The sequence below is a fragment of the Salvelinus alpinus genome, chromosome 9 (assembly GCF_045679555.1).
Source record: "Salvelinus alpinus chromosome 9, SLU_Salpinus.1, whole genome shotgun sequence".
In the NCBI taxonomy this organism is placed as follows: domain Eukaryota; kingdom Metazoa; phylum Chordata; class Actinopteri; order Salmoniformes; family Salmonidae; genus Salvelinus; species Salvelinus alpinus.
In genome coordinates, this window is record NC_092094.1 from 62,893,450 (window position 1) to 62,919,499 (window position 26,050).

The 26,050-nt window shown below is 44.4% G+C and overlaps 1 protein-coding gene across 2 annotated transcripts in view; it reads right to left on the reverse strand.

The window, feature by feature from the left end:
- The window catches only part of peak1 (pseudopodium-enriched atypical kinase 1), a 260,008-nt gene that overhangs the window by 38,244 nt on the left and 195,714 nt on the right, over positions 1-26,050 (reverse strand). For both annotated transcript variants that reach the window (XM_071326886.1, XM_071326887.1), the window contains 2 exons: positions 8,932-12,399; positions 824-1,047 (listed from right to left, as the gene is read on the reverse strand). In XM_071326886.1, coding sequence (XP_071182987.1) covers positions 824-1,047; positions 8,932-12,260 — 3,553 coding nt within the window. In that variant the 5' untranslated portion in view covers positions 12,261-12,399. The remainder of the gene's footprint in view (positions 1-823; positions 1,048-8,931; positions 12,400-26,050) is intronic.

Consider the following 26,050-nt stretch of genomic DNA (forward strand, 5'->3'; position numbering starts at 1 on the left):
GGCTCAGAACAGAGCAGCACGGCTGGCCCTTGAATGTACACAGAGAGCTAATAATAACATGCATGTCAATCTCTCCTGGCTCAAAGTGGAGGAGAGACTGACTTCATCACTACTTTTATTTATGAGAGGTATTGACATGTTGAATGCACCGAGCTGTCTGTCTGAACTACTGGCACGCAGCTCGGACACCCATGCATACCCCACAAGACATGCCACGAGAGGTCTCTTCACAGTCCCCAAGTCCAGAACAGACTATGGTAGGCGCACAGTACTACATAGAGCCATGACTACATGGAACTCTATTCCACATCAAGTAACTGACACAAGCAGTAAAGTTAGATTGAAAAAAACACCTTATGGAACAATAGGGACTGTGAAGCAATACAATCAGGCACACACACACACACACACACACACACACACACACACACACACACACACACACACACACACACACACACACACACACACACACACACACACACACACACACACACACACACACACACACACACACACACAGATTTAGTACTGTAGATATGTGGTAGTGGTGGAGTAGGGGCCTGAGGGCACACAGTGTGTTGTGAAATCTGTGAATGTATTGGAATGTTTTTAAAAATGTAGAAACTGCCTTAATTTTGCTGGACCCCAGGAAGAGTAGCTACTGCCTTGGCTAATGGCAGTGAGAAAAAATACAAATGGCTCACCCAACAACAACAAAAAATCAGCATGTAGCTCTTAAGAAACGGGCTCAAGGACCACCAACCTAGGGTGTTTTCAAGTTCACAGTGTCTCCCAATGGCCAGCTAAAGCCAGGTCTTACCCAGGTTGCTGTAGGTGGCACTGCAGGAGCTGGATGCTGGCGAGTGGGAGTGGCCATCCTCCTCCTCCGGGTCAACCAGGCTGGGACTGCTCTCGCTGGCCGAGGCCGGGGTGGCAGCCAGGATGACACACTCCTCCCCAGGGGACAGTAGCTCCAGTTTGGCGGGCAGGGAGGACGCGGTGGGCATCTCCCCCTCGGATATGTTGGCATCACGTGGCACCTGGCTGCAGGGCAAAGGAAAGAGTTGGCAAAGCTTAGAGAGCGGGTAAAGGTTGCACCAGAATAGAGATGGCACTAGCATCTCATATACAGAGATGGAGGAACATGAAGCAGTGTTTTAATATGAATGAACATGAATTGCCTACAGGGGGGCTTAGAAAGGCATAGGCGAAAGTGAGGCTTGTGTCACAACAATGCCAAAAGGACAGTATGTGGAAGATTACACAAAGAGTCAGGAGCAAAGGGGTAACATTTCTGGTGGCACATGAGAGCTGACGAAAGGAAGACAGGGAGCTGGAAAGGAAGAGAGGAGCATTATGGTTAGGGTGATGAAAAGGGTGTCATAGGAATGTGCTAGATTTAAATGTGTTGTTAGCATCTTTTAATGAGATCCCTGCCAGCCCTGTATATATGTGTGTGTGTGTGTGTGTGAGTGAGGGTGTGTAAAAATGCATAAGAATGTGTTTTTACCGCAATGTCTCAAAATAATTTCATTAATTTCATTTATCCTGAGCAAGGCATACCTCCATCTGTATATCTCAAATAAATGCTCACTGTGTATTATCTGATGACCGAGATCGACAGAAAACTAACCCAAGCATGGACTGATATGGTAATCTAAATATAATATGTGGAAATACTTGCGTCTAAACTGCAACTTTAACTCATATGGATGAATATACTGTATATTAATACAGTGCATTCAGAAAGTATTCAGACCCCTTGAATTTTTACCCACATTTTGTTACGTTACAGCCTTATTCTAAAATGTATTGCATTTTTTTCCCTTAGCAATCTACACACAAAACCCGGGAGCAGGTTTTTAGAATTATTTGCAAATGTATCAAAATAAAAACAGAAATACCTGATTTACATAAGTATTCAGACCCTTTGCTATGAGACTCGGAATTAAGCTCAGGTGCATCCTGTTTCCATTGATCAACATTGAGATGTTTCTAGAACTTTCATTGGAGTCCAACTGTTGTAAATTCAATTGATTGGACATGATTTGGAAAGGCACACCTGTCTATATAAGGTCCCTGACTGTGCATGTCAGAGCAAAAACCAAGCCATGAGGTCGAAGGAATTGTCCGTAGAGCTCCGAGACAGGATTGTGTCGAGGCACAGATCTGAGGAAGGGTACCAAAACATTGAAGGTCCCCAAGTACTCCCAAATTCCCAATCTGGCCCTCAACCATCACGGTCACCTAATAATCCCCAGTTTATAATTGGCTCATTCATCCCCCTCCTCTCCCCTGTAACTATTCCCCAGGTCGTTGCTGCAAATGAGAACGTGTTCTCAGTCAACTTACCTGGTAAAATAACGGTAAAATAAAAATAAATAAAAATAAATAAATTCTTAAATGGGAGAAGTTTGGAACCACCAAGACTCTTCCTACAGTAGCGTTGTCCGGGTTAGGGAAGGGTTTGGCCGGGGTAGGCCGTCATTGTAAAATAAGAATTTGTTCTTAACCGACTTGCCTAGTTAAATAAAGGTTCAATAAAATGTAAATAAATTAACCCTGGTCACCCTAATGACAACATCAAAACTGTCAAGGCTATGGTGTAATGTTTTGACTGACAGACACGAGGTCCTGGTCAGGAAATACACTGAATGCACTACAGTATGTAAAACTGTCCATTATTATTACAGCACTAGCTGAAAAGAAGACAGAGGTCTGAGGACAGCAATGAGTCAAAACGACGGAACGTACATTCAAACACAATTTACAACAAGCAGGCTAGAGATTGAATGTGTGCAAGGTCAATTTCATGTCTGTGTTCCAGCTGACCAACAGCCGTCTACAGGCCAGTTGCATATTCATTATTTCGGTGTACTTGCTAAAGGCAAAGCACAACTAGATTTCTTACATATGCACGTTATTATTTGATGTATTTAACATGCTCTCGAGCTTAAACAATTTAAGCCATGAACATGAAACCAACTTCAAATGTCCAGAGTGCCCCAACTCTGATTGCGTAAGAAAATATTTTCGATACCATTTATACTTCTTTAACTACAAGAATATTTAAATGAACTCCCAATGCATTTCAGTAGAAAAAAAAGGCCCATAGACTTCAATGTTAAATAAAGAAAAGGTTCTCGGCCCATCTCCTCCTACACCGTTCATACTGGCCTAAATAAGATAGTATCAAATATACTTTGACAAGCTATGCATACTTTTGGAACAATAACCATTTTCAGTTAGAGTAAGTTAGCATAACATAACTCACCAACTGTAACTCTTGAATTGTTCAAGCTAGAGACACCAAACCAACGTTCCCATGTTCAGGCTGTCCTAACGTCAAAATCTTAAACATTTGCTCAAATTAGCATAAAAGAACTCACCAACAGTAACTCCTGAACCATTTAAGCTAGAGACACCAAACCGACTTTTAAATGTTCAGGCTATCCTAACTTCAAATTCTTAAAAATCATTATCAAATGTAACTATGTAAATGTGCATAAAATAACTAACCAACAGTAACTCTTGAACCGTTCAAGCTAGAGACACCAAACGGACCTTCTTGTGTTAAGGCTATCCTAACTTCTGGCTATCCTAACTGTGGTAATTAGCATAAATCAGGTATAAAACGTAATGGATTCAATGCCAAAAATAAAAACAGTGGTAGACATTTTAAATTATATCACTTTTTAACCATTTCAGCTACAAACATTAAAAAGACATTAACATTTTCTAAACTTTTCAAAACCATAAAAACTTTAAAACAAGCACACCGCATTTTCTTCAGGAAACGTACTTTTCTAATTAGCATTATTATTATCTACTATGTCATTACAAAAATAGTGTCTTCTCTGTACTCCCTTCAAAGAACCTGCGCATTGATTTTTTTTTGGGGGGGGACAGGTTATTCAGAAAAAGTTAGGAGTTCCAGCTGAGACAGGTCAGAGCGTAGGGTTTCCAGCGCAGGCTACTGACGCTAGGTCTCCTTTTAGAGGACAGAAGAGGAGAGTATAGCAATAGGTAATGCATCTAAACATTCACAGAATAACGCATAGATGGATAGTAATATTTCTGAAACAGGATAGTGAATTCAAGTGTTTTATTAGATTTGTGAAAATACATGGTGGAATATCAACCAATATCAATATTGGTTTCATCAGACCAGAGAATCTTGTTTCTCATGGTCTGAGAGTCTTTAAGTGCCTTTTAGCAAACTCCAAACAGGCTGTCATGTGCCTTTTACTGATAAGTGGCTTCCGTCTGGCCACGCTACCATAAAGGCCTGATTGCTGGAGCGCTGCAGAGATGGTTGTCCTTCTGGAAGGTTCCCCCATCTCCACAGAGGAACTGTTTGGCCGGGCGGCCAGCTTTAGGAAGAGTCTTGGTGGTTCCAAACTTCTTATATGCTGAGCAATTGTTGGCTGCTTTTCCTTCACTCTGTGGTCCAATTCATCCCAAACCATCTCAATTGGGTTGAGGTCGGGGGATTGTGGAGGCCAGGTCATCTGATGTGCTCGCCAGAGGTAGCCTGACCGCCATTAGGTACCGAGATGAGATCCTCAGACCCCTTGTGAGACCATATGCTGACACATGCACATTTGTGGCCTGCTGGAGGTCATTTTGCAGGGCTCTGGCAGTGCTCCTCCTTGCACAAAGGCGGAGGTAGCGGTCCTGCTGCTGGGTTGTTGCCCTCCTACGGCCTCCTCCACGTCTCCTGATGTACTGGCCTGTCTCCTGGTAGCGCCTCCATGCTCTGGACACTACGCTGACAGACACAGCAAACCTTCTTGCCACAGCTCGCATTGATGTGCCATCCTGGATGAGCTGCACTACCTGAGCCACTTGTGTGGGTTGAAGACTCCGTCTCATGCTACCACTAGAGTGAAAGCACCGCCAGCATTCAAAAGTGACCAAAACATCAGCCAGGAAGCATAGGAACTGAGAAGTGGTCTGTGGTCACCACCTGCAGAACCACTCCTTTATTGGGGGTGTCTTGCTAATTGCCTATAATTTCCACCGTTTGTCTATTCCATTTGCACAACAGCATGTGGAATTTATTGTCAATCAGTGTTGCTTCTTAAGTGGACAGTTTGATTTCACAGAAGTGTGATTGACTTGGAGTTACATTGTGTTGTTTAAGTGTTCCCTTTATTTTTTTTAGCAGTGTATATATTTTAAACAGGATAATCTATTTTGGATGCAATTTGAATAGAATTGATGGAGAGCGAGAAAGACAATGACAGAACTCTCGCGTGCGCACCGATTTAAAGCAACAATATTCAATCGATATGCTCTTTTAAAACTCTACAGCAAAAAATATATATATAATAATCTTTACAATTAAAAAATAAGGTGACCCCCGAAAGCCAGATGGAGATGTTCAAATTAGACTCCCATTTAGTCTGTATTACACTGTAGCAAATGCTACAGCAAATGTAGGGAACACAATGGTAATAAGTACGACTTTATTGTGCAATCCCAGTCACTTTAAAAATGATTTGTGTACATGTATTTTTTGAATGACAAATCAAATCAATTGAAACACTGTGCAGCGGCAATTGGCGAATGGAAAGAGACAACTGTTACAAAACACCAAAAAAGTTGAATGACATTCAGAGATGGTCAAACCAAGCCTTCGATACTGGCTCTGATAGTGAAGTAATGAAACAGGCAGGGAGAGTGAGCTCGTCTGTGGCGGTCAGCGAACCCTCAACCTTCTGGCCCGTAGCCCTGCGTGGCATCAACTGTGCCACAAGAGCATTCCGAAGTGGCAACGTAAATATCCACATTCATAAAGACAGGGTTGCTACAGATTGAGTGTATGAACAACACTCCACCACCTATACTCAGTCTTGTGATGATTTAGTTGATAACTTCAATATTAAATTAAGGGCAACCATTGATGCCATAGCTCCAGTCAAATTGAATGAGGCCACATCCAAACAGAGAGCCCCTTGGATGAGTGAGGAAACTAATCAATTAAAGAGAAATTACAGAAAGGCAGAGCGGAAGTGGAGACAGTCAAAGTTGAAGGTCCATTATGATATCTGAGAGAGCAACTTGGCGTATAAGACAAGTCAATTAGAAATGCCAGACGGGCTCATTTTTCTAACTTGATCACTATTAGTGCTCTTCTCCACCATTGATGGCCTGATAAATCCGACCCCCACAAGCCTGTGAGTACTTTTTCCCACATCTAAATGTGATGTGTTTGCGACATTTTTTAGAGATAAGATAACCATTAGGCTGGGTATCAGTCAAGCAAGACCTGATGAGAAGTTTGATGATATGTGCCCTAGCCTGTCATGCAAAGCCACTGTGGATTTATTTTCCCTGGTTGACACAGACATGGTCAGGAAAGTGATATCACAACATAAGCCTTCTACCTGCCTTCTTGATCCTATCCCCACCACCTTCTTCAAAACAGTTTTTAATTGCATATCTGAAGTGCAAGCTATTGTTAAAAACTGCTATGGTGAAACCCCTTCTGAAAAAAAAGTCAATTGAATTCTTCAACTCTTAGCTGCACAGAGACAGTCTTAGTTAAAGTGGTACACGATCTTAGAGCCAACACAGATGCCAAACAGCTCTCTGTCCTTGTACTCTTGGATTTAAGTGCTGCATTTGACACTGTTGACCATGATGTCCTTCTGACAGACTGGAGAGGTGTGTTGTCCTCTCTGGTCCAGTTCTAAATTGGTTTAGGACCTACTTAACCGGTCAAGAGTTTGTCATCACCCTTGTTGAACATAACTCAGAAAACACATATCTGATGTGGCGTTCCACAAGGTTTGATTTTGGGTTCGGTACTGTTCAGTGTATGTATGTTACCCCTTGGCAGCGTTATCAGAGAGCACAGCATTGATTGTTACTGCTACACAGACTATACACAACTTTACATTTCTGTGTAACCAGAGAATTTTAACTCCACAGATAAATTAGACAGTATTAGTGATTTAAATATTGGATGGCTCACAACTTCCTCCAGCTAAATCAAGACAAGACCGATGTACTTATTGTTGGAGCCACATCAAAGAGAGAGAATCTGGACGCACATTTTAAAACACCAGGTAAAAAACCTAGGTGTATTTTAGATTCTGACCTCAATATCGAATAACATATTAGGAATGTGACCAAAATAGCTTTTTAACCACCTGAGGAACATTGCCATGGTGCTCTCGGGCTGATACAGAGAGACAAATCCATGCTTTTATTGCAAGCAGGCTTGACTACTTTAATGATCTCCTGTCTGGTCTACCCAAGAAAGCCATTGGTCGACTGCAAAACATACAGAATGCTGCAGCACGGGTACTGACCAAGACCAGACATAGAGCACACATTACACCGGTTTTAAAGGGTCTGCACTGGCTGCCTGTGAGTTTTAAAACTAATTTCAAGATTCTTCTATTGGTTTTAAAATCAATCCACGATTATGCACTCCAATACATGTCAGACATGCTTTTAAGTGATATACCCAGTAGGTCCCTCAGGTCCTCTGGCCTTTAACTATCCCAAAGACTAGGACCAAGATGCATGGACAGGCAGCCTTTAGTTACTATGCCCCCAGCCTCTGGAATAGCCTGCCCGAGAACCTGAGGGGGGGCCGAAACGGTGGACATATTTAAAAGAGATCTTAAAACACATCAATTTAGCTTTGCTTTTCCTTAGGGTGCCTTTTAGTCGTTCAGTTTACATTTTTATTATTTTGTTTTTTATCCTCTTACGTTTGTTGTGTCGTAAATATTTCAGTTTTTATTTCCATTGCTTTTAGTTTCTTCCTTTGAAGCACATTGTGTTGCATTCCATGTTTGAAATGTGCTGTATAAATAAAGCTTAGTTTGATTCATTGATTTGAAGAGAGCACATTTTTCACTGGCTGTCCACTGGTCGCAAAAACAATGATTGATAGGCAGCTTAAACATCTTCAATTCAACCATTATTTTGTTAAAATACAAATATAAATTTGTCAACAGCCATTCACAACAACCACAATCCTTCAGCCGCAAATAGAAGTGTGATTCACATCAATGCGCTATGTAGATATCAATAATAAGTAGTATCCGTGTCGCCCGTAGACTACACCTTACCTCCAAACGTTTATTCAAGTTGGATAATCTTTGGATGCCGACAGCAGTCACACCATTGGAAGAACTAGCTTGGACTGTAGCACACAAAAGCCGATTCCTGGTCTTTCCCCGCAATCCATCAAGCAAATTTGGTGTGTCATCATAGTGCTCTCTGACCAATTTAAATGTGAGCCTTTTTTCAATGCTGATATGAATGCCATTGAGAAAAAACAGAAAGGTGTCAAATAATTATTTCAAACATCCTTTCTGAATTTCAAAGTAATCCGAGAAGTAATCAAATTTTTCAAAAGTATCTGTAATCTGATTACAATATTTTAGCTGTATTCTACAATATTCTATTTTTTTGTGTGATCAGTTACATGTAATCCATTACTCTCCAACCCTGGTCATGCAACACTGTTGTTTGAGATGAGATTAACTGGGCCCAGCTCAAAAGTTGTGCCCTAAAAAGGGAATAGGGTGCCATTTGGGACACAATCTGTGTGTTTGAATAGGCCAGTAAAGTGTAGATTACAGCCTTGCTAATTAACAAGTCACAATCCGTCCTGATTCAACTGAAGACGTTGCCACCTCTCATCACTGTGCCGCCCGGTCCTACTGGCATAGCTCAATTAACTGCATTTGATGGATGGCCAAAGTACCCATCTCAAACAGTATATTACCCAATAATGCCCTGTACAAATATAAGTCTTATCATAAAGCGTGCTGCTTACAAATAACAAGGGGGCTTATAAGTCAGTATAGAGAACATTTTTAAACAATTCAATTTTCCTGAGCAAGGACTAACAGAAACAAGAGAAATTTGCTTTTTTAAAGACAGATTTAAATCAATTACCTGATGGCCTTGCAGTGGAGGGCAGTCCCGGTGGTAGATGGTCTGATGTCTTGGCTCTCCTCTGGGGACAGCAGAGACGTTTCTCTGCATTCCTCCACCCGCAGTTCCCCCTCCCAGTCACCGGAGGCGCTGCCGTCTGGCTTGTAGGTGAATATGATTGTGGGTTTCTGACTGGGGTCCTCGTTCTTGGCCTCAGAGAACCAGTGGTGGCGTTGGATGGGCGGAGGTGGCAGCATGTGGATGACCGTCCCGTCCAGCCCCACCAGCTTGCCCTTCTTCGTCTCCTTCTGTGCCTTCTCCCGCTGTTCGTCCTCATCCTTCCGCCGGCGGAAGAAGCTCTTGAAGGAGATCCAGCGTTTGGGCTTGGCGCTCTCTGCCGCCACCCGTCTCCCCTCCCCTCCACCCGGGCTGGTCTCTACATCACAGGGGCGCGAGGGGGAGCTGGAGGCGGCAGGCTTGGTCCAGTGGCCAAAGTGTCTCTGAAGGATGTTGGAGGCGTAGTATGGGGAAGAGGTGGATCTGGGAGGGGGGAATGGAGCGTTGGGCTCTGACTTTGTGGGGCTGGACAGGGGCACGGCTGCTGAGGCACTCTGGGATTTGGGCAGCTGTTTAGAGGGTGTGTCCTTCCTGGGTTTGGACAGGCAGCTGTCAGTGGAGGAGAAGAGAGACTTGGGTCGACTGAGTGTTTCTTTGGTGGCGTTGGGTGGGAGGGCATACAGCCCCTCGACACTGCAGGCTTTAGAATGTGGGGAAGGTGACTCTGGGGGAGACTGTGGGGGCTGGATAGAGGCAACGATCTGGGACAACACAGTGCTGGCCTTCTCCCGGTGGCCCGTCCCAGTGCCTGATGATGACAGAGGGAGGTCAGTGCTCCCCTCTTTGCTGGATGTTGTTTCCCCACTGATCTTGCGAGTGCGCCCACTAGTGGCTGAACTGGAGCTGCTTTTGGCCAAGATGGCAGCGACAGTGAGAGGAATTGGAACAGCAATCGATGTGGCAGCTGAAGGAGAAAGAGAACCAGCAGCCGTGCTCGCAGCTATAGCCAAGTCTTTAGAGGTTCTAGCGGTTAGCTCCTGGCTTATCAGGGCTGCTGCAGCGGCTTTCCTTTCTTCAGCAGCAGCTTTCTCTGATGCCGCTTTACCAATAGTTTTCTCTGTAGGAGAAGGTTGGACACTCTCTGAGGAGCCGATCTCCTCATAAGTGTGGCTAGCCACTCTCCCTTCCTTTGTTTGAGGCATCTCCCCGCTTAGACCCAGGAAGCTCTTATACACCGCCAGGTTGTCGTAAGCACTTGGGTTGATGACGATAGGCACCTTGACGGCGTTCTTGGATCTGCGGGAGTATGTGGTATCATCCCGGATGATGATGGGGAAGGGGGGCATCCCTGCATTGTTGTAGCTGTTGAACTTGATCTCGGACAGGTTAGGGGATTTCACAGGTACAGTCCGAGAGGAGGAGAGGCCAGCAATGGGAGAGGTTGGGGCCGACTTGTGGCTGCAGTGGCGAGGTGGGACGGCAGGGCCAGATGCTCCAGTGGACTCCAGATCCACTTTGGCGATCTTCTGACGGGGACTGGTGCTAGACGTCCACACCTCCTGGTAGCGGATAGCACCTGGTTTCTTGCTGGCCTTGCCCTGGAAGACAAACGGTGTGGCGGATGTGGGGGAGATGGGAGATAATGGGGACATGGGTGAGGCTGGAGACAGAGGCTGGCCTAAGGGGGAGATGGGGTAGGAAGAGGGGCTAATGGGAGTCTTTGGCTGTTTGGGAGTGCGTTCTTGGTTTTGTTCCTCTGGGTTAGCCATGGATGCAGACACGTCCACCACTGTGTAGGGCTTACAGATAAGATGCTTCTCCAGGTTAACCACACGGTAAGGTTTGGCTTGCTCCTCTGTGGGGCTGAAGCTGATCGTCACTGGCTGCCCGGGAAGAGCATGAGGCATAGGTAAGCCCTCCCTGCTGTCCTGATCCTCCAATTGGATGGCGAGAACAGCCTTGTGGGTTTCCGTGACCTTGGGTGGACTGACAGCTTTCTGGGTCTGTTGTTCCTTGTCTGTACCAGCAGCCTGGAGGGCCGGTGTTCTGAAAGCTGAGGGGGAGTGCAGACCGTTTCTCAAGGGGCCACAGGGAGCACTGCTACTGCAGCTGGAAGTGGTGCGTACGTCCTCCGGCAGCGATGATGAGGACTCTGGAGAAGTGGTGCACTCCGAATTGGAGAGAAAGCCGCTGCCCTGCAGGTCACCAGGGCCGTACGGAAGGAGACCGTGGCCTCCATTGGAGTCTGTGGAGGGGTATCCATTAAGGATCTCATCATAACTGTCATCGTAGTCCACTGCGCAGATCCTCTGGAGTGAGCGGTTACGTAACGGTACAGTGTTCCACTTCTTCCCCTGGGCAAAGGGGACTGGGGAGAGTGTGGCGGCACGGAAGTTGGCGAAGCGCGGCTGGCCCCGCATACGGATCTCCATGGCTAGAAGTTCCTCGTCACTCTCATCCCAGCTCTCGTGTTCATCGTCATCGTTAACTTCACTTTCGTCATCTTCATCCTCATCATCATCCTCTCCTTCACTGGAGAACTCAGGGTAGCAGAAGCGCCCTCCTTCGGTGCTGATGACCTCCATACTGTTGCTGAGGGACACCCGCTTTTGGGCAGCCCCTCCACTGCTGTTGCTGCTCCCAATGGCCAAGCAACCAGAAGCGGGGAGTCCTCTCTCTAAAGAGCGCTGGAAGGAGCTGCTGATGCGCCCCAAAAAGAGGTCCTTCGACCCGGACAAGGGGCTGGGGCTAGGGCCAGAGCCCAGGCCCGCAATCTCCTTGAGCATGTCAGTCAAACCATTGTCATTCCCACGGGGTGCACGCCGACTGCGCTGCCTGTAACTCTCAAACTCCTCCCCGGCATATTCCCCTTCATTGTTGTTAGGCCCGCCAGGCTTCTTGTGGTTCATCCCATTGCGGGTCCAGACGGTAAAGGCAGAGGTTTTGCCGGGTTCACCAGCGTCTGGTGGCCGATGTAGGTTGCCCTCCAAGTCCAGGTCAGCCGAAGAGCAGGACAGCATCATGGTGGGCTTGACAGCGATTGTGGGCTTCTTAGCCACGGGAGGGCGGAAGTGGCCAGAGCGGGCTGAGACGCTGTCACCGCCTCCCCTCTGGGAGCTGTTACCGTTGGGTCTAGTTCCAGCAGGGGGTTGGCTCTGTTGTTGGGAGGGTTGCTCGGGGGCAATCTTCTTCAGGCCACCCTCAGCCAGGCGGTGCAGGCTCTTGGGCTTAAAGCAGTTCTTGCACTCGCCTGGTTTCCACACGTGCTCCGTGAAGGTGTTGCAGGCGGACATGGCTGCTGTCCTGGTGAGGCAGCACGGTGGGTCAGTGGACAGGAAACCCCTCCATGGGAACCACAAAGGCAGGAGAATGGACTCTTCTACAGCACCGCTGCCTTCCGGTTAACCCTCAGACCTAGCAGAGAGACTCAGCCTGAAAGGAAATGAAACATGGCATTATTAAACTGTCATCTCACAACATTTTGTTTATATCTATTTAATTGTTTCAGCATAAAACCTTTTGTATAAAGTTTGTTTAATTCAGTATACTTGACATGAACACAGCATATTCAATGTATTTTTTTTTTTTAAGTAGCCAATATGATGAAATCATGTAATAAATATTTGAATTTTCACACATTTTGAAAAGGGCAACAAACAAAAGATATTCAAACATAAAGAGGGTAAGTGCCTAACGTATACAGCCCTAAAATGAAAGATGAATCGCTCATGTGAGGTTTTATGACTTTACTTACAATTTTTTCGATAGGTAATAATATTTGATAAAATATGTCCAGGCATGGCTTAATGACAATTTTTTCGATAGGTAATAATATTTGATAAAATATGTCCAGGCATGGCTTAATGACTACCGAATGTACACTTTAAGCCCATGGGTGTTACAATAAAGCCCAACTTTGAAATAATACATTTTTATTATTTTCCAAATGTTGAAAACTTACAAATGGACATTTCTTATGTAAGCTTAAAATTCTAATCACTTCCTCTAAAGTGAAAATATATGGATCATTACTATTCATGGTAGTACCATTCATATCCACAGAGGTTTTTGTTCTTGCCAACCAGTACATACCTCTTAAACAAATCAACTAATCACACTTCAATCAAGACGGTGTGTTACTGCTTGGCTAGAACGAAAACCTGCACACACACACCGGGACCTCTGTGGATAAGACGCCATGCACAAAGACCAACTTTAAATGAATTATTTGAAAGCTGGTTCACATTTGCTGTACATATTTTCATGTTAATTAGTTCAACTTGTCTTCCTAAAGTCGGTGTCAAGACAGTTTCAAATCTCCCTCTCGACTGTTGTATAACAAAGGGTACAGTACATTTGGTGAATGAGGGACAACAACATCAAGATTACTTTATTGGTCAATTGCACACAAGGTCCAACTGAAATGACACGCTCGCTTTTAACCCAACCACTGCGTAAGACACATGCATACATACATATACAGGTTTTTTGGAGAGGAGCTGCCACACTGGGCGCCCTGGAAGCTGTTGTTGTGGGGTAGTTAAGTGCCTTGCTCAAGGGCACAACGGCAGGAAATGGCATCTAATGCTTTGACACCGGCAACCTTCCGGTTGCCAGCTCACTTCATGCCAGATGTCATTCCCATCGGTCCTGGATTCAAACTGGAAACCCTCCGGTTTCTGGTTCACTTCTCGCACCCCTAAACTACATGCCGCACAGACAACGCCCCAGCTCTAACTGCATGAGTAGTAGCCAATAGTAATCTCCTTGTCCTTCATTTGCTCCCATTTTTGTCCACTACTTGTAGGTCTTTTATCCCTGATATGCGTCAACCTTTTGCATCAATGACTACCTGTCCACTGCAAACGTATTGGAATAAAACACTACGGATAAATTTCAGAACGACACAATTTCATGTGTATGCCACAAAGCAGGACTACATTTATATAGAGATCTCCCCCATAAATCAACAGCAAGGACTAAGGGTGAAGACAAAACTACACTACCGGTCAAAAGTTTTAGAAGCATACTCATTCAAGGGTTTTCTTAATTTAAAAAAATGTTCTACATTGTAGAATAATAGGGAAGACATCAAAAACTATGAAATAACAGATGGAATCATGTAGTTACCAAGAAAAGTATTTTCTATATATTTTATATTTGAGATTCTTTAAATAGCCACCATTTGCCTTGATGACAGCTTTGCACTCTTGGCATTCTCTCAACCAGCTTCATGAGGTAGTCACCTGAAATGCATTTGAATTAACAGGTGTGCCTTCTTAAAAGTTAATTTGTGGATTTGTTTTATGCGTTTGAGCCAATCAGTTGTTTTGTGACAAGGTAGGGGGAGTATACAGAAGAAAGCCCTATTTGGTAAAAGACCAAGTCCATATTATGACAAGAACAGCTCAAATAAGCAGAGAGAAACAACAGTCCATCATTACTTTAAGACATGAAGGTCAGACAATATGGAAAATGTCAAAAACTTTGAACGTTTTTCAAGTGCAGTCGCAATAACCATCAAGCGCTATGGTGAAACTGGCTCTCATGAGGACCACCACAGGAATGGAAGACCCAGAGTTACCTCATCTGCAGAGGATAAGTTCATTAGTCACCAGCCTCAGAAATTGCAGTCCAAATAAATGCTTCACAGATATAAAGTAACAGACACATCTCAACATCAACTGTTCAGAGACTGCGTGAATCAGGCCTTAAATGGTCAAATTCCTGCAAAGAAACCACTACTAAAGGACACCACTATTAAAGGACACCAACAAGAAGAGACTTGCTTGGGCCAAGAAACACGAGCAATGGACATTAGATGGGTAGAAATTTGTCCTATGGTCTGGAGTCCAAATTGTAGATTTTTGGTTCCAACCGCCGTGTTTTTGTGAGACGCGGTGTGGGTGAACGGATGATCTCGGTATGTGTATTTCCCACCGTAAAGCATGGAGGTGGTGGTGTGATGGTGTGGGGGTCCTTTGTTGGTGACACTGTCTGTGATTTATTTATAATTCAAGGATAACAACATTCTGCAGCGATATGCCATGCCATCCCATCTGGTTTGCGCTTAGTGGGACTACCATTTGTTACTCAACAGAACAATGACCCAACACACCTCCAGGCTGTGTACGGGCTATTTTACCAAGAAGGAGAGTGATGGAGTGCTGTATGACCTGGCCTCCACAATCAACCGATCTCAACCCAATTGAGATGGTTGGGATGAGTCGGACCGCAGAGTAAAGGAAAAACAGCCGAAAGGGCTCAGCATGTGGGAACTCCTTCAAGACTGTTGGAAAAGCATTCCAGGTGAAGCTGGTTGAGAGAATGCCAAGTGTGTGCCAAGCTCTCATCAAGGCAAAATGTTGCCATTTGAAGAATCTCAAATATAAAATATATTTTGATTTGTTTAACACTTTTGGTTACATGATTCCATATGTGTTATTTCATAGTTTTGATGTCTTCATTATTATTCTACAATGTAGTAAATAGTAAAAATAAAGAAAAACCCTTGAATGAGTAGGTGTTCTAAAACTTTTGACCGGTAGTTTATGTTTACTCATAAAATATTTGGAAACCAATGGTATGGGGTATAAATATACACAATACTGTATACCACAATATTATGCAAAGTTAGTATTGATCACATTGAACAATATTCATTTCCATTTCCATTCTGTATAGAGTGGGTGCTTTTTCTGCTACTGTACCCTTGAAGCCCACCTGAGATAAATGGAAAATGTACAAAAGGCACATATGTACAACATTGTAAGTGTCATTTAAGAGTAAAATAAGGCAAAACGCATAAAACAATGAGCTGTGAGTGATTGATATCCATTATATTGTTCACCCAGTTTTGTTGCTACTGTATTGGTTGTGACGTGGTACGACTGCTGGCATGAAAATAACATTTTCAATTGAAAATAAATAGTCATTAATGCCCATGATATATGCACATGATAGCATACTACAACACAACTTTTTTAAAGTCACCATCCGCCACTTTGTGAAATCTCTGAACTCCTTGATCTTTGTATTGACTAGGTGTATTGATACAACATCCAAAGTAATACACCATAACTTTACCAGGGATATTGAATGTCTGCTTTTTGTTGTTGTTGCCATCTACCAATAGATTCCCTTTTTTGTATTAACCCATCCACCAACCGCCCTTCAGTGGACACATATCTTTGTTTTTTTTACAGTTTTTCTGCTACACAAATACAGTACCAGTCAAAAGTTTGGACACACCTACTCATTCAAGGGTTTTACTTTATTTTTACTATTTTCTACATTGTAGAATAATAGTGAAGACATCAAACCGATGAAATAACACATGGAATCATGTAGCAACCAAAAATGTGTTAAACAAATCAAAATATATTCTATAAGATGAGATTCTTCAAAGTAGTGTCCCTGTGCCTTGATGACAGCTTTGAACACTCTTGGCATTCTCTCAACAAGCTTCACCTGGAATGCTTTTCCAACAGTCTTGAGCTCTTGTTGGCTGTCCAGTGATGCGAGCCTTCCAGACGAGATAAATGCCTTTTATGCTCGCTTTGAGGCAAGCAACACTGAAGCATGCATGAGAGCACCAGCTGTTCCGGACGACTGTGTGATCACGCTCTCCGAAGCCGATGTGAGCAAGACCTAAAAACAGGTCAACATTCACAAAGCCGCGGGGCCAGACGGATTACCAGGACGTGCACTCAAAGCATGCGCGGACCAACTGGCAAGTGTCTTCACTGACATTTTCAACCTCTCCCTGGCCAAGTATGTAATACCTACATCTTTCAAACAGACCACCATAGTCCCTGTGCCTAAGAACACTAAGGTAACCTGCCTAAATGATTACCGCCCCGTAGCACTCACGTCGGTAGAAATGAAGTGCTTTGAATTTCTAAGCAAACAGCTGGAGGCAGGGCTTTCTCCTATAAAGCTAAATTTTTATGGAATGGTCTGCCTACCTATGTGAGAGACGCAGACTCGGTCTCAACCTTTAAGTCTTTACTGAAGACTCATCTCTTCAGTAGGTCATATGATTGAGTGTAGTCTGGCCCAGGAGTGTGAAGGTGAACGGAAAGGCTCTGGAGCAACGAACCGCCCATGCTGTCTCTGCCTGGCCTGTTCCCCTCTCTCCACTGGGATTCTCTGCCTCTAACTCTATTACAGGGGCTGAGTCACTGGCTTACTGGTGCTCTTCCATGCCGTCCCTAGGAGGGGTGCGTCACTTGAGTGGGTTGAGTCACTGACGTGATCTTCCTGTCTGGGTTGGCGCCCCCCCTTGGGTTGTGCCGTGGCGGAGATCTTTGTGGGCTATACTCGGCCTTATCTCAGGATGGTAAGTTGGTGGTTGAAGATATCCCTCTAGTGGTGTGGGGGCTGTGCTTTGGCAAAGTGGGTGGGGTTATATCCTGCCTGTTTGGCCCTGTCCGGGGGTATCATCGGATGGGGCCACAGTGTCTCCTGACCCCTCCTGTCTCAGCCTCCAGTATTTATGCTGCAGTAGTTTATGTGTCGGGGGGCTAGGGTCAGTCTGTTATATCTGGAGTACTTCTCCTGTCTTATCCGGTGTCCTGTGTGAATTTAAGTATGCTCTCTCTAATTCTCCTTCTTTCTTTCTTTCTCTCTCTCGGAGGACCTGAGCCCAAGGACCATGCCTCAGGGCTACCTGGCATGATGACTCCTTGCTGTCGCCAGTCCACCTGGCCATGTTGCTGCTCCAGTTTCAACTGTTCTGCCTGCGGCTATGGAACCCTGACCTGTTCACCGGACGTGCTACCTGTCCCAGACCCGCTGTTTTCAACTCTCTAGAGACAGCAGGAGTGGTAGAGATACTCTTAATGATCAGCTATGAAAAGTGACATTTACTCCTGAGGTGCTGACTTGTTGCACCCTCGACAACTACCGTGATTATTAATATTTGACCATGCTGGTCATTTATGAACATTTGAACATCTTGGCCATGTTCTGTTATAATCTCCATCCGGCACAGCCAGAAGAGGACTGGCCACCACTCATAGCCTGGTTCCTCTCTAGGTTTCTTCCTAGGTTTTGGCCTTTCTAGGGAGTTTTTCCGAGCCACCGTGCTTCTGCACCTGCATTGCTTGCTGTTTGGGGTTTTAGGCTGGATTTCTGTACAGCACTTTGAGAAATCAGCTGATAAAAGAAGGGCTATATAAATACATTTGATTTGAAAGGCATTGCTCACATCAACACCATCATGCCAGAAACCCTAGACCCACTCCAATTTGCATACCGCCCCAACAGATTCACAGATGATGCAATCTCTATTGCACTCCACACTGCCCTTTCCCACCTGGACAAAAGGAACATCTACGTGATAATTCTGTTCACACACTACTGTTCAGCGTTCAACACCATAGTGCCCACAAAGCTCATCACTAAGCTAAGGACCCTGGAACCAAACACCTCCTTTGCAACTGGATCCTGGACTTCCTGACGGGCCGCCCCAGGTGGTAGACAACAACACATCTGCCACGCTGATCCTCAACACTGGGGCCCCTTAGTCCCTTCCTGTACTCCGTTCACCCACGACTGCGTTGCCAAATACGACTCCAACACCATCATTAAGTTTGCTGATGACACAACAGTGGTAGGCCTGATCACCGACAGCCTATAGGGAGGTGGTCAGAGACCTGGCAGTGTGGTGCCAGGACAACAACCTTTCCCTCAATGTGAGCAAGACAAAGGAGCTGATAATGGACCTATAGGAAAAGGAGGGCTGAACAGGTCAACCATTAAGATTGACGCGACTGAAATGGAGTCACCAACAAACCATCATGGTCCAAACACACCAAGACTGTTGTGAAGACGGCAGGAAAAGATTTGGCCTGGTTCCTCAGATCCTCAAAAAGTTCTACAGCTGCACCTTCGAGAGCATCCTGTCAGGTTGCATTACCGCCTGGTATGGCAACTGCTCGGCATCTGACCATAAGGCGCTACAGAGGGTAGTGTGAACGACCCTGTACATCACCGGGGCTAAGCTTCCTGACATCCAGGACCTCTATACTAGGCGATGTCAGAGGAAGGCCCCAAAAATTGTCAAAGACTCCAGTCACCCAAGTCGTACACTGTTCTCTCTGCTATCAAATGACAAGCGGTACCGAAGCGCCAAGTCTAGGTCCAAGAGGCTTCTAAACAGCTTCTACCCCCAAGCCATAAGACTCTTGAACATCTAGTCAAATGGCTACCCAGACTATTTGCAGTGCCCCTCCCCCCCCCTCTTTATACCACTGCTACCCTCTGTTATCATCTATGCATAGTCACTTTAATAACTATACCCACATGTACATACTACCTCAACTAACCGGTGCCCCCACACATTGACTCTGTATCGGTACCCACCTGTATATAGTCTCACTATTTTTATTTTACTGGTGCTCTTTAATTACTTGTTATTTTAATCTCTTATTCATATCTATATTGTTTTGAAACTGCATTGTTGGTTAAGGACTTGTAAGTAAGCATTTCACTGTAAGGTTTACACCTGTTGTATTCGGGACATTTGACCAATATAATTTGATTTGATGATATTGGATATACTCTCCTGGGTGTGAAAATTCCAAAATACCGCTATGGTGCATAATTATGTCTGAAACACTCATCACGCAGAATTATGTAGGGAGAAAGGAAAAACAACCCAAATAATGTCTAGGTGTGACGTTTCCCTTTAATAATATAACATAATCGACTAAAACTGGAACGTATACAACAATATATTTTTCATTTTACTTTTATTTAAGAACACATTTTTATTTTCAATGATGGCCTAGGAACAGTGGGTTAACTGCCTTGTTCAGAGGCAGAACAACATATTTTTACCTTGTCAGCTCGGGGATTTGATATGGCAACCTTTCGGTTACTAGTCCAACACTCTAACCACTAGGCTACCTGCCGCCCCAACTGGTTCACCCACATGATCTGGTTGAAACATTAAAAGAGCTGAATTTATCCAAAGATGGACGTGGGTTTAATGGGTACATGGGCTGACTCTTACCTGACACATTTGCATGAAAAAGTCTAAATGGAAATTAAACCAATCCATGCATGTATTCAGAGGTGACAAAAACACACAGCACTGCTCCCTTCCCTCCATTAGGTGGCAATGCATTGCAATGTTTTCTCTGTCAGAGGCAGACTAACTCCTCTCCACTGAGGGGCAGTGAGCTCCCCTGCTCCTCTAAATCCTCAGCTGAGCCTGTGAGTCTATGGGGCCAGGTGGTCAGAAATGTCCCTGGCCTATTTTTGGACTGCAGCTCTGTGCAGTTGCTAGTTACAATCAGCCAGGCTTACAAGGGATCTACGGACTGACAATGCCATAAAGTCAGGCCCCATGCTGAGATCTATCTGCATCGGAGCTAGGGCTGGGCAGGTCTTTTCAACTGAATTCACATTTGTTACATTTCAGTCCAAACAGTACGGTTGAACTTTATTTTGCAGTGTCAACAGAAATAACCAGGTAAATGATTGGTACCTTAGTGTAGTTAATATAACTACTATAACTAAATTAATGCTCGGTAGGTAATGCTTGATAGGTAATTCAGCTTTGACCAATGATCAGAGCTTGTTTGCTGTATTGCCATGGGCTATTATAGTGGACAATTAGTGGCTGCATTATAGTGAATTATGACTAAACTAACTACTATATGACAAAAATGATGATTCAGAGGAGCAAACCAGATAGCTACGCTTACTGGCAATTCAAACAAGGAGGACCAAGACAGATGTACACCAGTTATCTGTGAGAGCTCAGTGGTCAAACACTTCCTGTTTTCAAGGGATACCAGGTCACACTTCCATGTGGCCCGTGTGGCGACAGGAAACCACATCCTTGAAAACCCATTTTGTAATTTTCTCCTTTCAGCTTCATGTTCTGCAGTCATCACTTTTAATGCAGTCTCTCCATCCCTGTAGCCCAGAAACGGCATAGGTTATCATTTGTGGCTAGAGCTGTAATGAATACAGCATTTATAGAGTGAGGGAAAGTACCACTGGATATTCTCCTCGTCACATATTGTAAGTTCATGAAAAGGATCATGGGTTTTGAAGCCTTTGTGCACCCAACTCTCAAAGTTGCATGTCCATTCATAATATAAGCAAGGTTCAATATAAATAGAAGAACACATTTACAATTCTTCACTATTGTCTCAATTGACCGTTCAACCCACTCGCTCGCGCTCTTTGCGTGCCACGAGCACAAATTAAAATACACATTTGAGAGAAATCAAGTCAAATTTGAAATGGCACGCCGCTGAAGCTTCCAATTAAACTGAATGTTTCACATAATTGTATTTATACTGCCACAGGAGTATGAAAGTTGTTTCTCTGACCTGTGGCAATTGTTGCTTTATTTCTGCATTTACCCTCACTCTAGCAAGCCCCAGAGAAACACTTCATACTTTTAAGCAGAAAGAAAAAGTGATCAAATCCAGAGAGGGTCCTAGGAGTTGAGAAGGTCAGGATGACAACGACACCTGGGACCAACAGTAGTAGCCTAATAGGATACGAATGATGCATCCGTTTCACTTGCAACCATCCACATTGCCTTCCAGACACACTTTGTTTATAACAGACTTGGGCAAATTCCCAGTGATGATGGGGGTAAGGGGATTAAGTAGCCATTCACATTTATAAACAGAGTTCACAGACTTGATTTAGTTAGCTAGCTAGCCATCCACCACACACTGAAGAGGTAGGGTTTCAGATGTTTTCAGAAGATTGGCAGTGACTCTGCTGTCCTAGCTTCAGGGGTAAGCTGGTTCCACCATTTGGGTGTCAGGAAAGAAAACAGATTTGACTAGGCTGAGCGGGAGCTGCCCGCCCGTAGGGGTGAGAGGGCCAAGAGACCAGAGGTGGCAGAATGGAGTACTCGGGTTGTGGTGTAGGGTTTGAGCATAGCCTGAAGGTAGGGAGGGGCAGTTCCTCTTGCTGCTCCGTAGGCAGATACAATGGTCTTGTAGTGGATGTGAGCTTCGACTGGAAGCCAGTGGAGTGTGCGGAGGAGCGGGATGACATGGGAGAACTTGGGAAGGTTGAACACCATGCGGGCTACAGCGTTCTGGAAAAAGTTGCAGGGGTTTGATGGCACAAGCGGGGTGAGTAGTGAGAGTACGTGCAGACTCTGGCCATTTTGAAGTCAACGGGGACAAAGACAGGGATGAGGTCAGGGATGAGTTGGATGAGGGAAGTGAAGAATGGGAGAAGGTCTCCAGAGATGGTCTGGAGAAGGGAGTAGGGGATGGGGTCGAGCAGGAAGGTTTTCGAGGTTGTCGGAACTGAATAGTTGCATGATTTCATCTGGAGAGAGAGGGGAGAAAGAGGTCAAGGCATATGGTAGTTCTGTGTGAGTGGGACCAATGGACTCATTAGGCTGAGTGAATGAGGAGTGCTTATTTTCTAAGTGGTTGACAAAGTCGAGCGCAGAGAGGGAGGAGGGAGGTGATGGGGGGAAATAATTTCCTAGGGTTAGAGGCAGAAGCTTGACATTTAGAGGGATAGAACGTGGCGTTAGCAGCTTATACAGAGGAGGAGAAGGGAGTGAAAGGATGGTCTTCCAAAAGTTTAGTTTTCCTGTTCTGCAAGCTCGCCACGGAGTAGGAAGGGCGGGCCGAACCGACCGGGAGGAAAGAGGACTGCGAGTGATAGGATATGGAAAGGGAGGAGAGTAGGGTAGAAGAGGCAGAATCAGGGGACAGAAGGGAGAAGGATTTAGCAGAAGGGAGAGAGGATAGGCTAGAAGAGGAGAGAGTAGTGGGAGAGAGATTGAAGATTGCAACAGCGCATAACCATCTGGGTAGGGGCTAAGTGGTTAGGGTTGGAGGAAAGGGAGACAGAAAAGGCAACTAAGTAGTGATCAGAGACCTGGAGGGGGTTGTAGTGAGATTAGTAGGCGAACCACCTGCCTTGTGAGTGTGAGGGAGGGGACTGGGAAAGGGCGAGGTCAAAAGAGGCAAGGAGGGGACAGAAATGAATCGAAGGTAGACGTTGAAGTTGCCCAGTATGAAGAGCGTTGAGCCATCTTCAGGAAATTAGCTTATCAAGGTGTCATGCTCATTGAGTAACTCTCTAAGGGCACCTGGTGGGCGAGAGATGAGAACAATGTTAAGCTTGAGTTGACAAGAGACAGTGACCGCATGGAAGTCAAATGAGGAGATGGACAGGTGAGCGAAGGAGAAAAAAATTAAATATCCACTTAGGAGAAATTAGTAGCCCTGTGCCATCACCGCGACAACCCAATGCTCTCAGACTACGAGAAAACACATAGTCAGATAGAAATAGGGCAGTGTTCTCTGGGGTGATCCATATCGCTGTCAGGGCAAAAAAGTCTAGGAACTGAAGGGCAGCATAGGCTGAGATTTACTTGGTGTTCTTGACCACAGATCGGCAGTTACAAACGCTGCCGGAGACCAGGAATTCCAAATAGAAGGGTTGCAGCCAAGGGGTGGGGAGCGTCTGTAAAGCCTACAGGGACAGGAGCGAACAGGTATAGAAAACACACACATAGTTGACAAAGCTACAAAAAGAGCAAAATGAGATCTGAAAATAACTAGGTAAGATACTCAAGTGAGAGTGGTGTGAAACCTTCCTCTCTTTCTGTCGTTGAATAACTCTGCAGACCAACTCGGCAGAAGTGTGTTAGTTTCGGCTCAGAGACCTCCGCTGACACGGCTGCCACTGAGAAAACAAGGGAGACTGAAGTACTAACAGTAATAGCTAATTGCATAGCAGACAGAGGTGAAGAGCACATCTCGTGGTACTAATTACTGACTGTCTAAGAGAGGAACAACTCTCCAATACAGCCACTGATTATAAAAACAACCGTCACAACTATATTTTACTCCATTAAGAGATGACTAGGACTGCAACCCAGTCTTAATTTAGTCAAAGAAAAATAGTGACGAAAATACTTGTCAAACACCTATTTATTCAGTGGCAGGTAATTGATTTATTGAATTTATTTGACAATTTGTAAAATCCATACATAAAAGAAGCTCCAGCTGGTGACGCCTCCACATACAATTTAAGAAAATCATCAAGGATAACACAATAAAGCTTAACAGCTGATTTCCATTGTGGTCATTTTGAAGAGGGAAGGGGAAAGGGGGGGATATAACAAGGTTAGGCGGCGATTGTAATGACAACAGACAATTGTTTGTTTCACAACATCCGATAATTAATACATTTTCCGTTCCAGGTCCTGCCGTGTAGTTCTGGGCTGATCCCTCACCTTCCTCATGATCATTGATGCCCCACGAGGTGAGATCTTGCATGGAGCCCCAGGCCGAGGGTGATTGACCGTCATCTTGAACTTCTTCTATTTTCTAATAATTGCGCCAACAGTTGTTGCCTTCTCACCAAGCTGCTTGCCTATTGTCCTCTAGCCCATCCCAGCCTTGTGCAGGTCTACAATTTTATCCCTGATGTCCTTACACAGCTCTCTGGTCTTGGCCATGGAGAGGTTGGAGTCTGTTTGATTGAGTGTGTGGACAGGTGTCTTTTATACAGGGAACAAGTTCAAACAGGTGCAGTTAATACAGATAATGAGTGGAGAACAGGAGGGCTTCTTAAAGAAAAACTAACAGGTCTGTGAGAGCCGGAATTCTTACTAGTTGGTAGGTGATCAAATACTTATGTCATGCAATAAAATACAAATTAATTACTTAAAAATCATACAATGTGATTTTCTGGATTTTTTAAAATTACAGACCTCTACATGCTTTGTAAGTAGGAAAACCTGCAAAATCGGCAGTGTATCAAATACTTGTTCTCCCCACTGTATATATATATATATATGTGTGTGTATATATATATATATATATATACGGAGAGGGAAATCCCCGGGATAGCATATGGTCTACCTTTTTGGTGCCTGTTGTTTATTATAATGTGATTGTCGTGTGTGTGTGTATATATATATATAATATACACACACACACGACAATCACATTATAATAAACAACAGGCACCAAAAAGGTAGACCATATGCTATCCCGGGGATTTCCCTCTCCGCCACCTACTTTAATCGTACCACTCACTCTTGAGACATGCTACAATTTAGCAATTTTTTCAGTGAGAACTTGAAACTACGTATGGAGGTTATACATTTCTAATTCTTTGGAAGATTATTCCAAAGAATGGCAGCCGAGTATTAAAATGTTTCTTTCCCCATACCACTTTTAAATCTAAAAGGAAGAACATCAGTTTGACTCCTAGTTGAATCGTTATGGTTATCCCGGACCAAGTTAAAGTAGTTACATAAGTATCTGGGGACCATACTGTGGACAATCTGATGTACAAGACACCATTTTATCTGAGCAACTCTCTCCTCCACTTTAAGTCACCTAAGGCTTTCAAGGTGGGAATAGTCAAGATGCGTAAGTGCTGGAAGTTTAAGAATCATCCTGAGATGTCTGCAAATTATTTTTTAATATCTTGTGGGGACTATTGTACCAGAAAGAGCATGCATAGTCGAAGTGGCACTGAACAAGAGCCCCTGTTAATGTCCCCATTGCATTCTTATCCAGATATTTGGAAGTTCTAGCCAGGAACCTCATTTTATGGTTCACTTTGGCGATAACATTTTGTGCCATGCTCTCCCCTGTCAGATGGTTATCTAGCACACATCCAAGATACTTAATAGAGTATTTTGCTGCGACTACTACTAAGATGGACTCTGTTTTTCCAAGGTGAAGTGAGAGCTTATTGTTATATAGCCATTTACTGACATTCAGAAGTTCAGCACTGAGGGCTTTCTCAACCACATTTTTGTCTTTGTGGGAAACCAACAGTGCAGCATCATCTGCATATAGGAAAAGGTCACATGTACAGGCAGATTTCAGATAATTTATATACAATAGAAATAAAAGTGGACCCAGCACACTCCCTTGGGGTACCCCACAGTTCAAGACTTTGGGTTTAGACAGGGTCCCATCCACATCCACATTTTGTTTTCTTCCTTGCAGGTAAGAGCTGACCCATTTTACTGCTAAGTTGTTAAACCCCATGGCTCTTAGTTTGATTAACAGAATCTCATGATCCACTGTATTGAACGCCTTTTGGA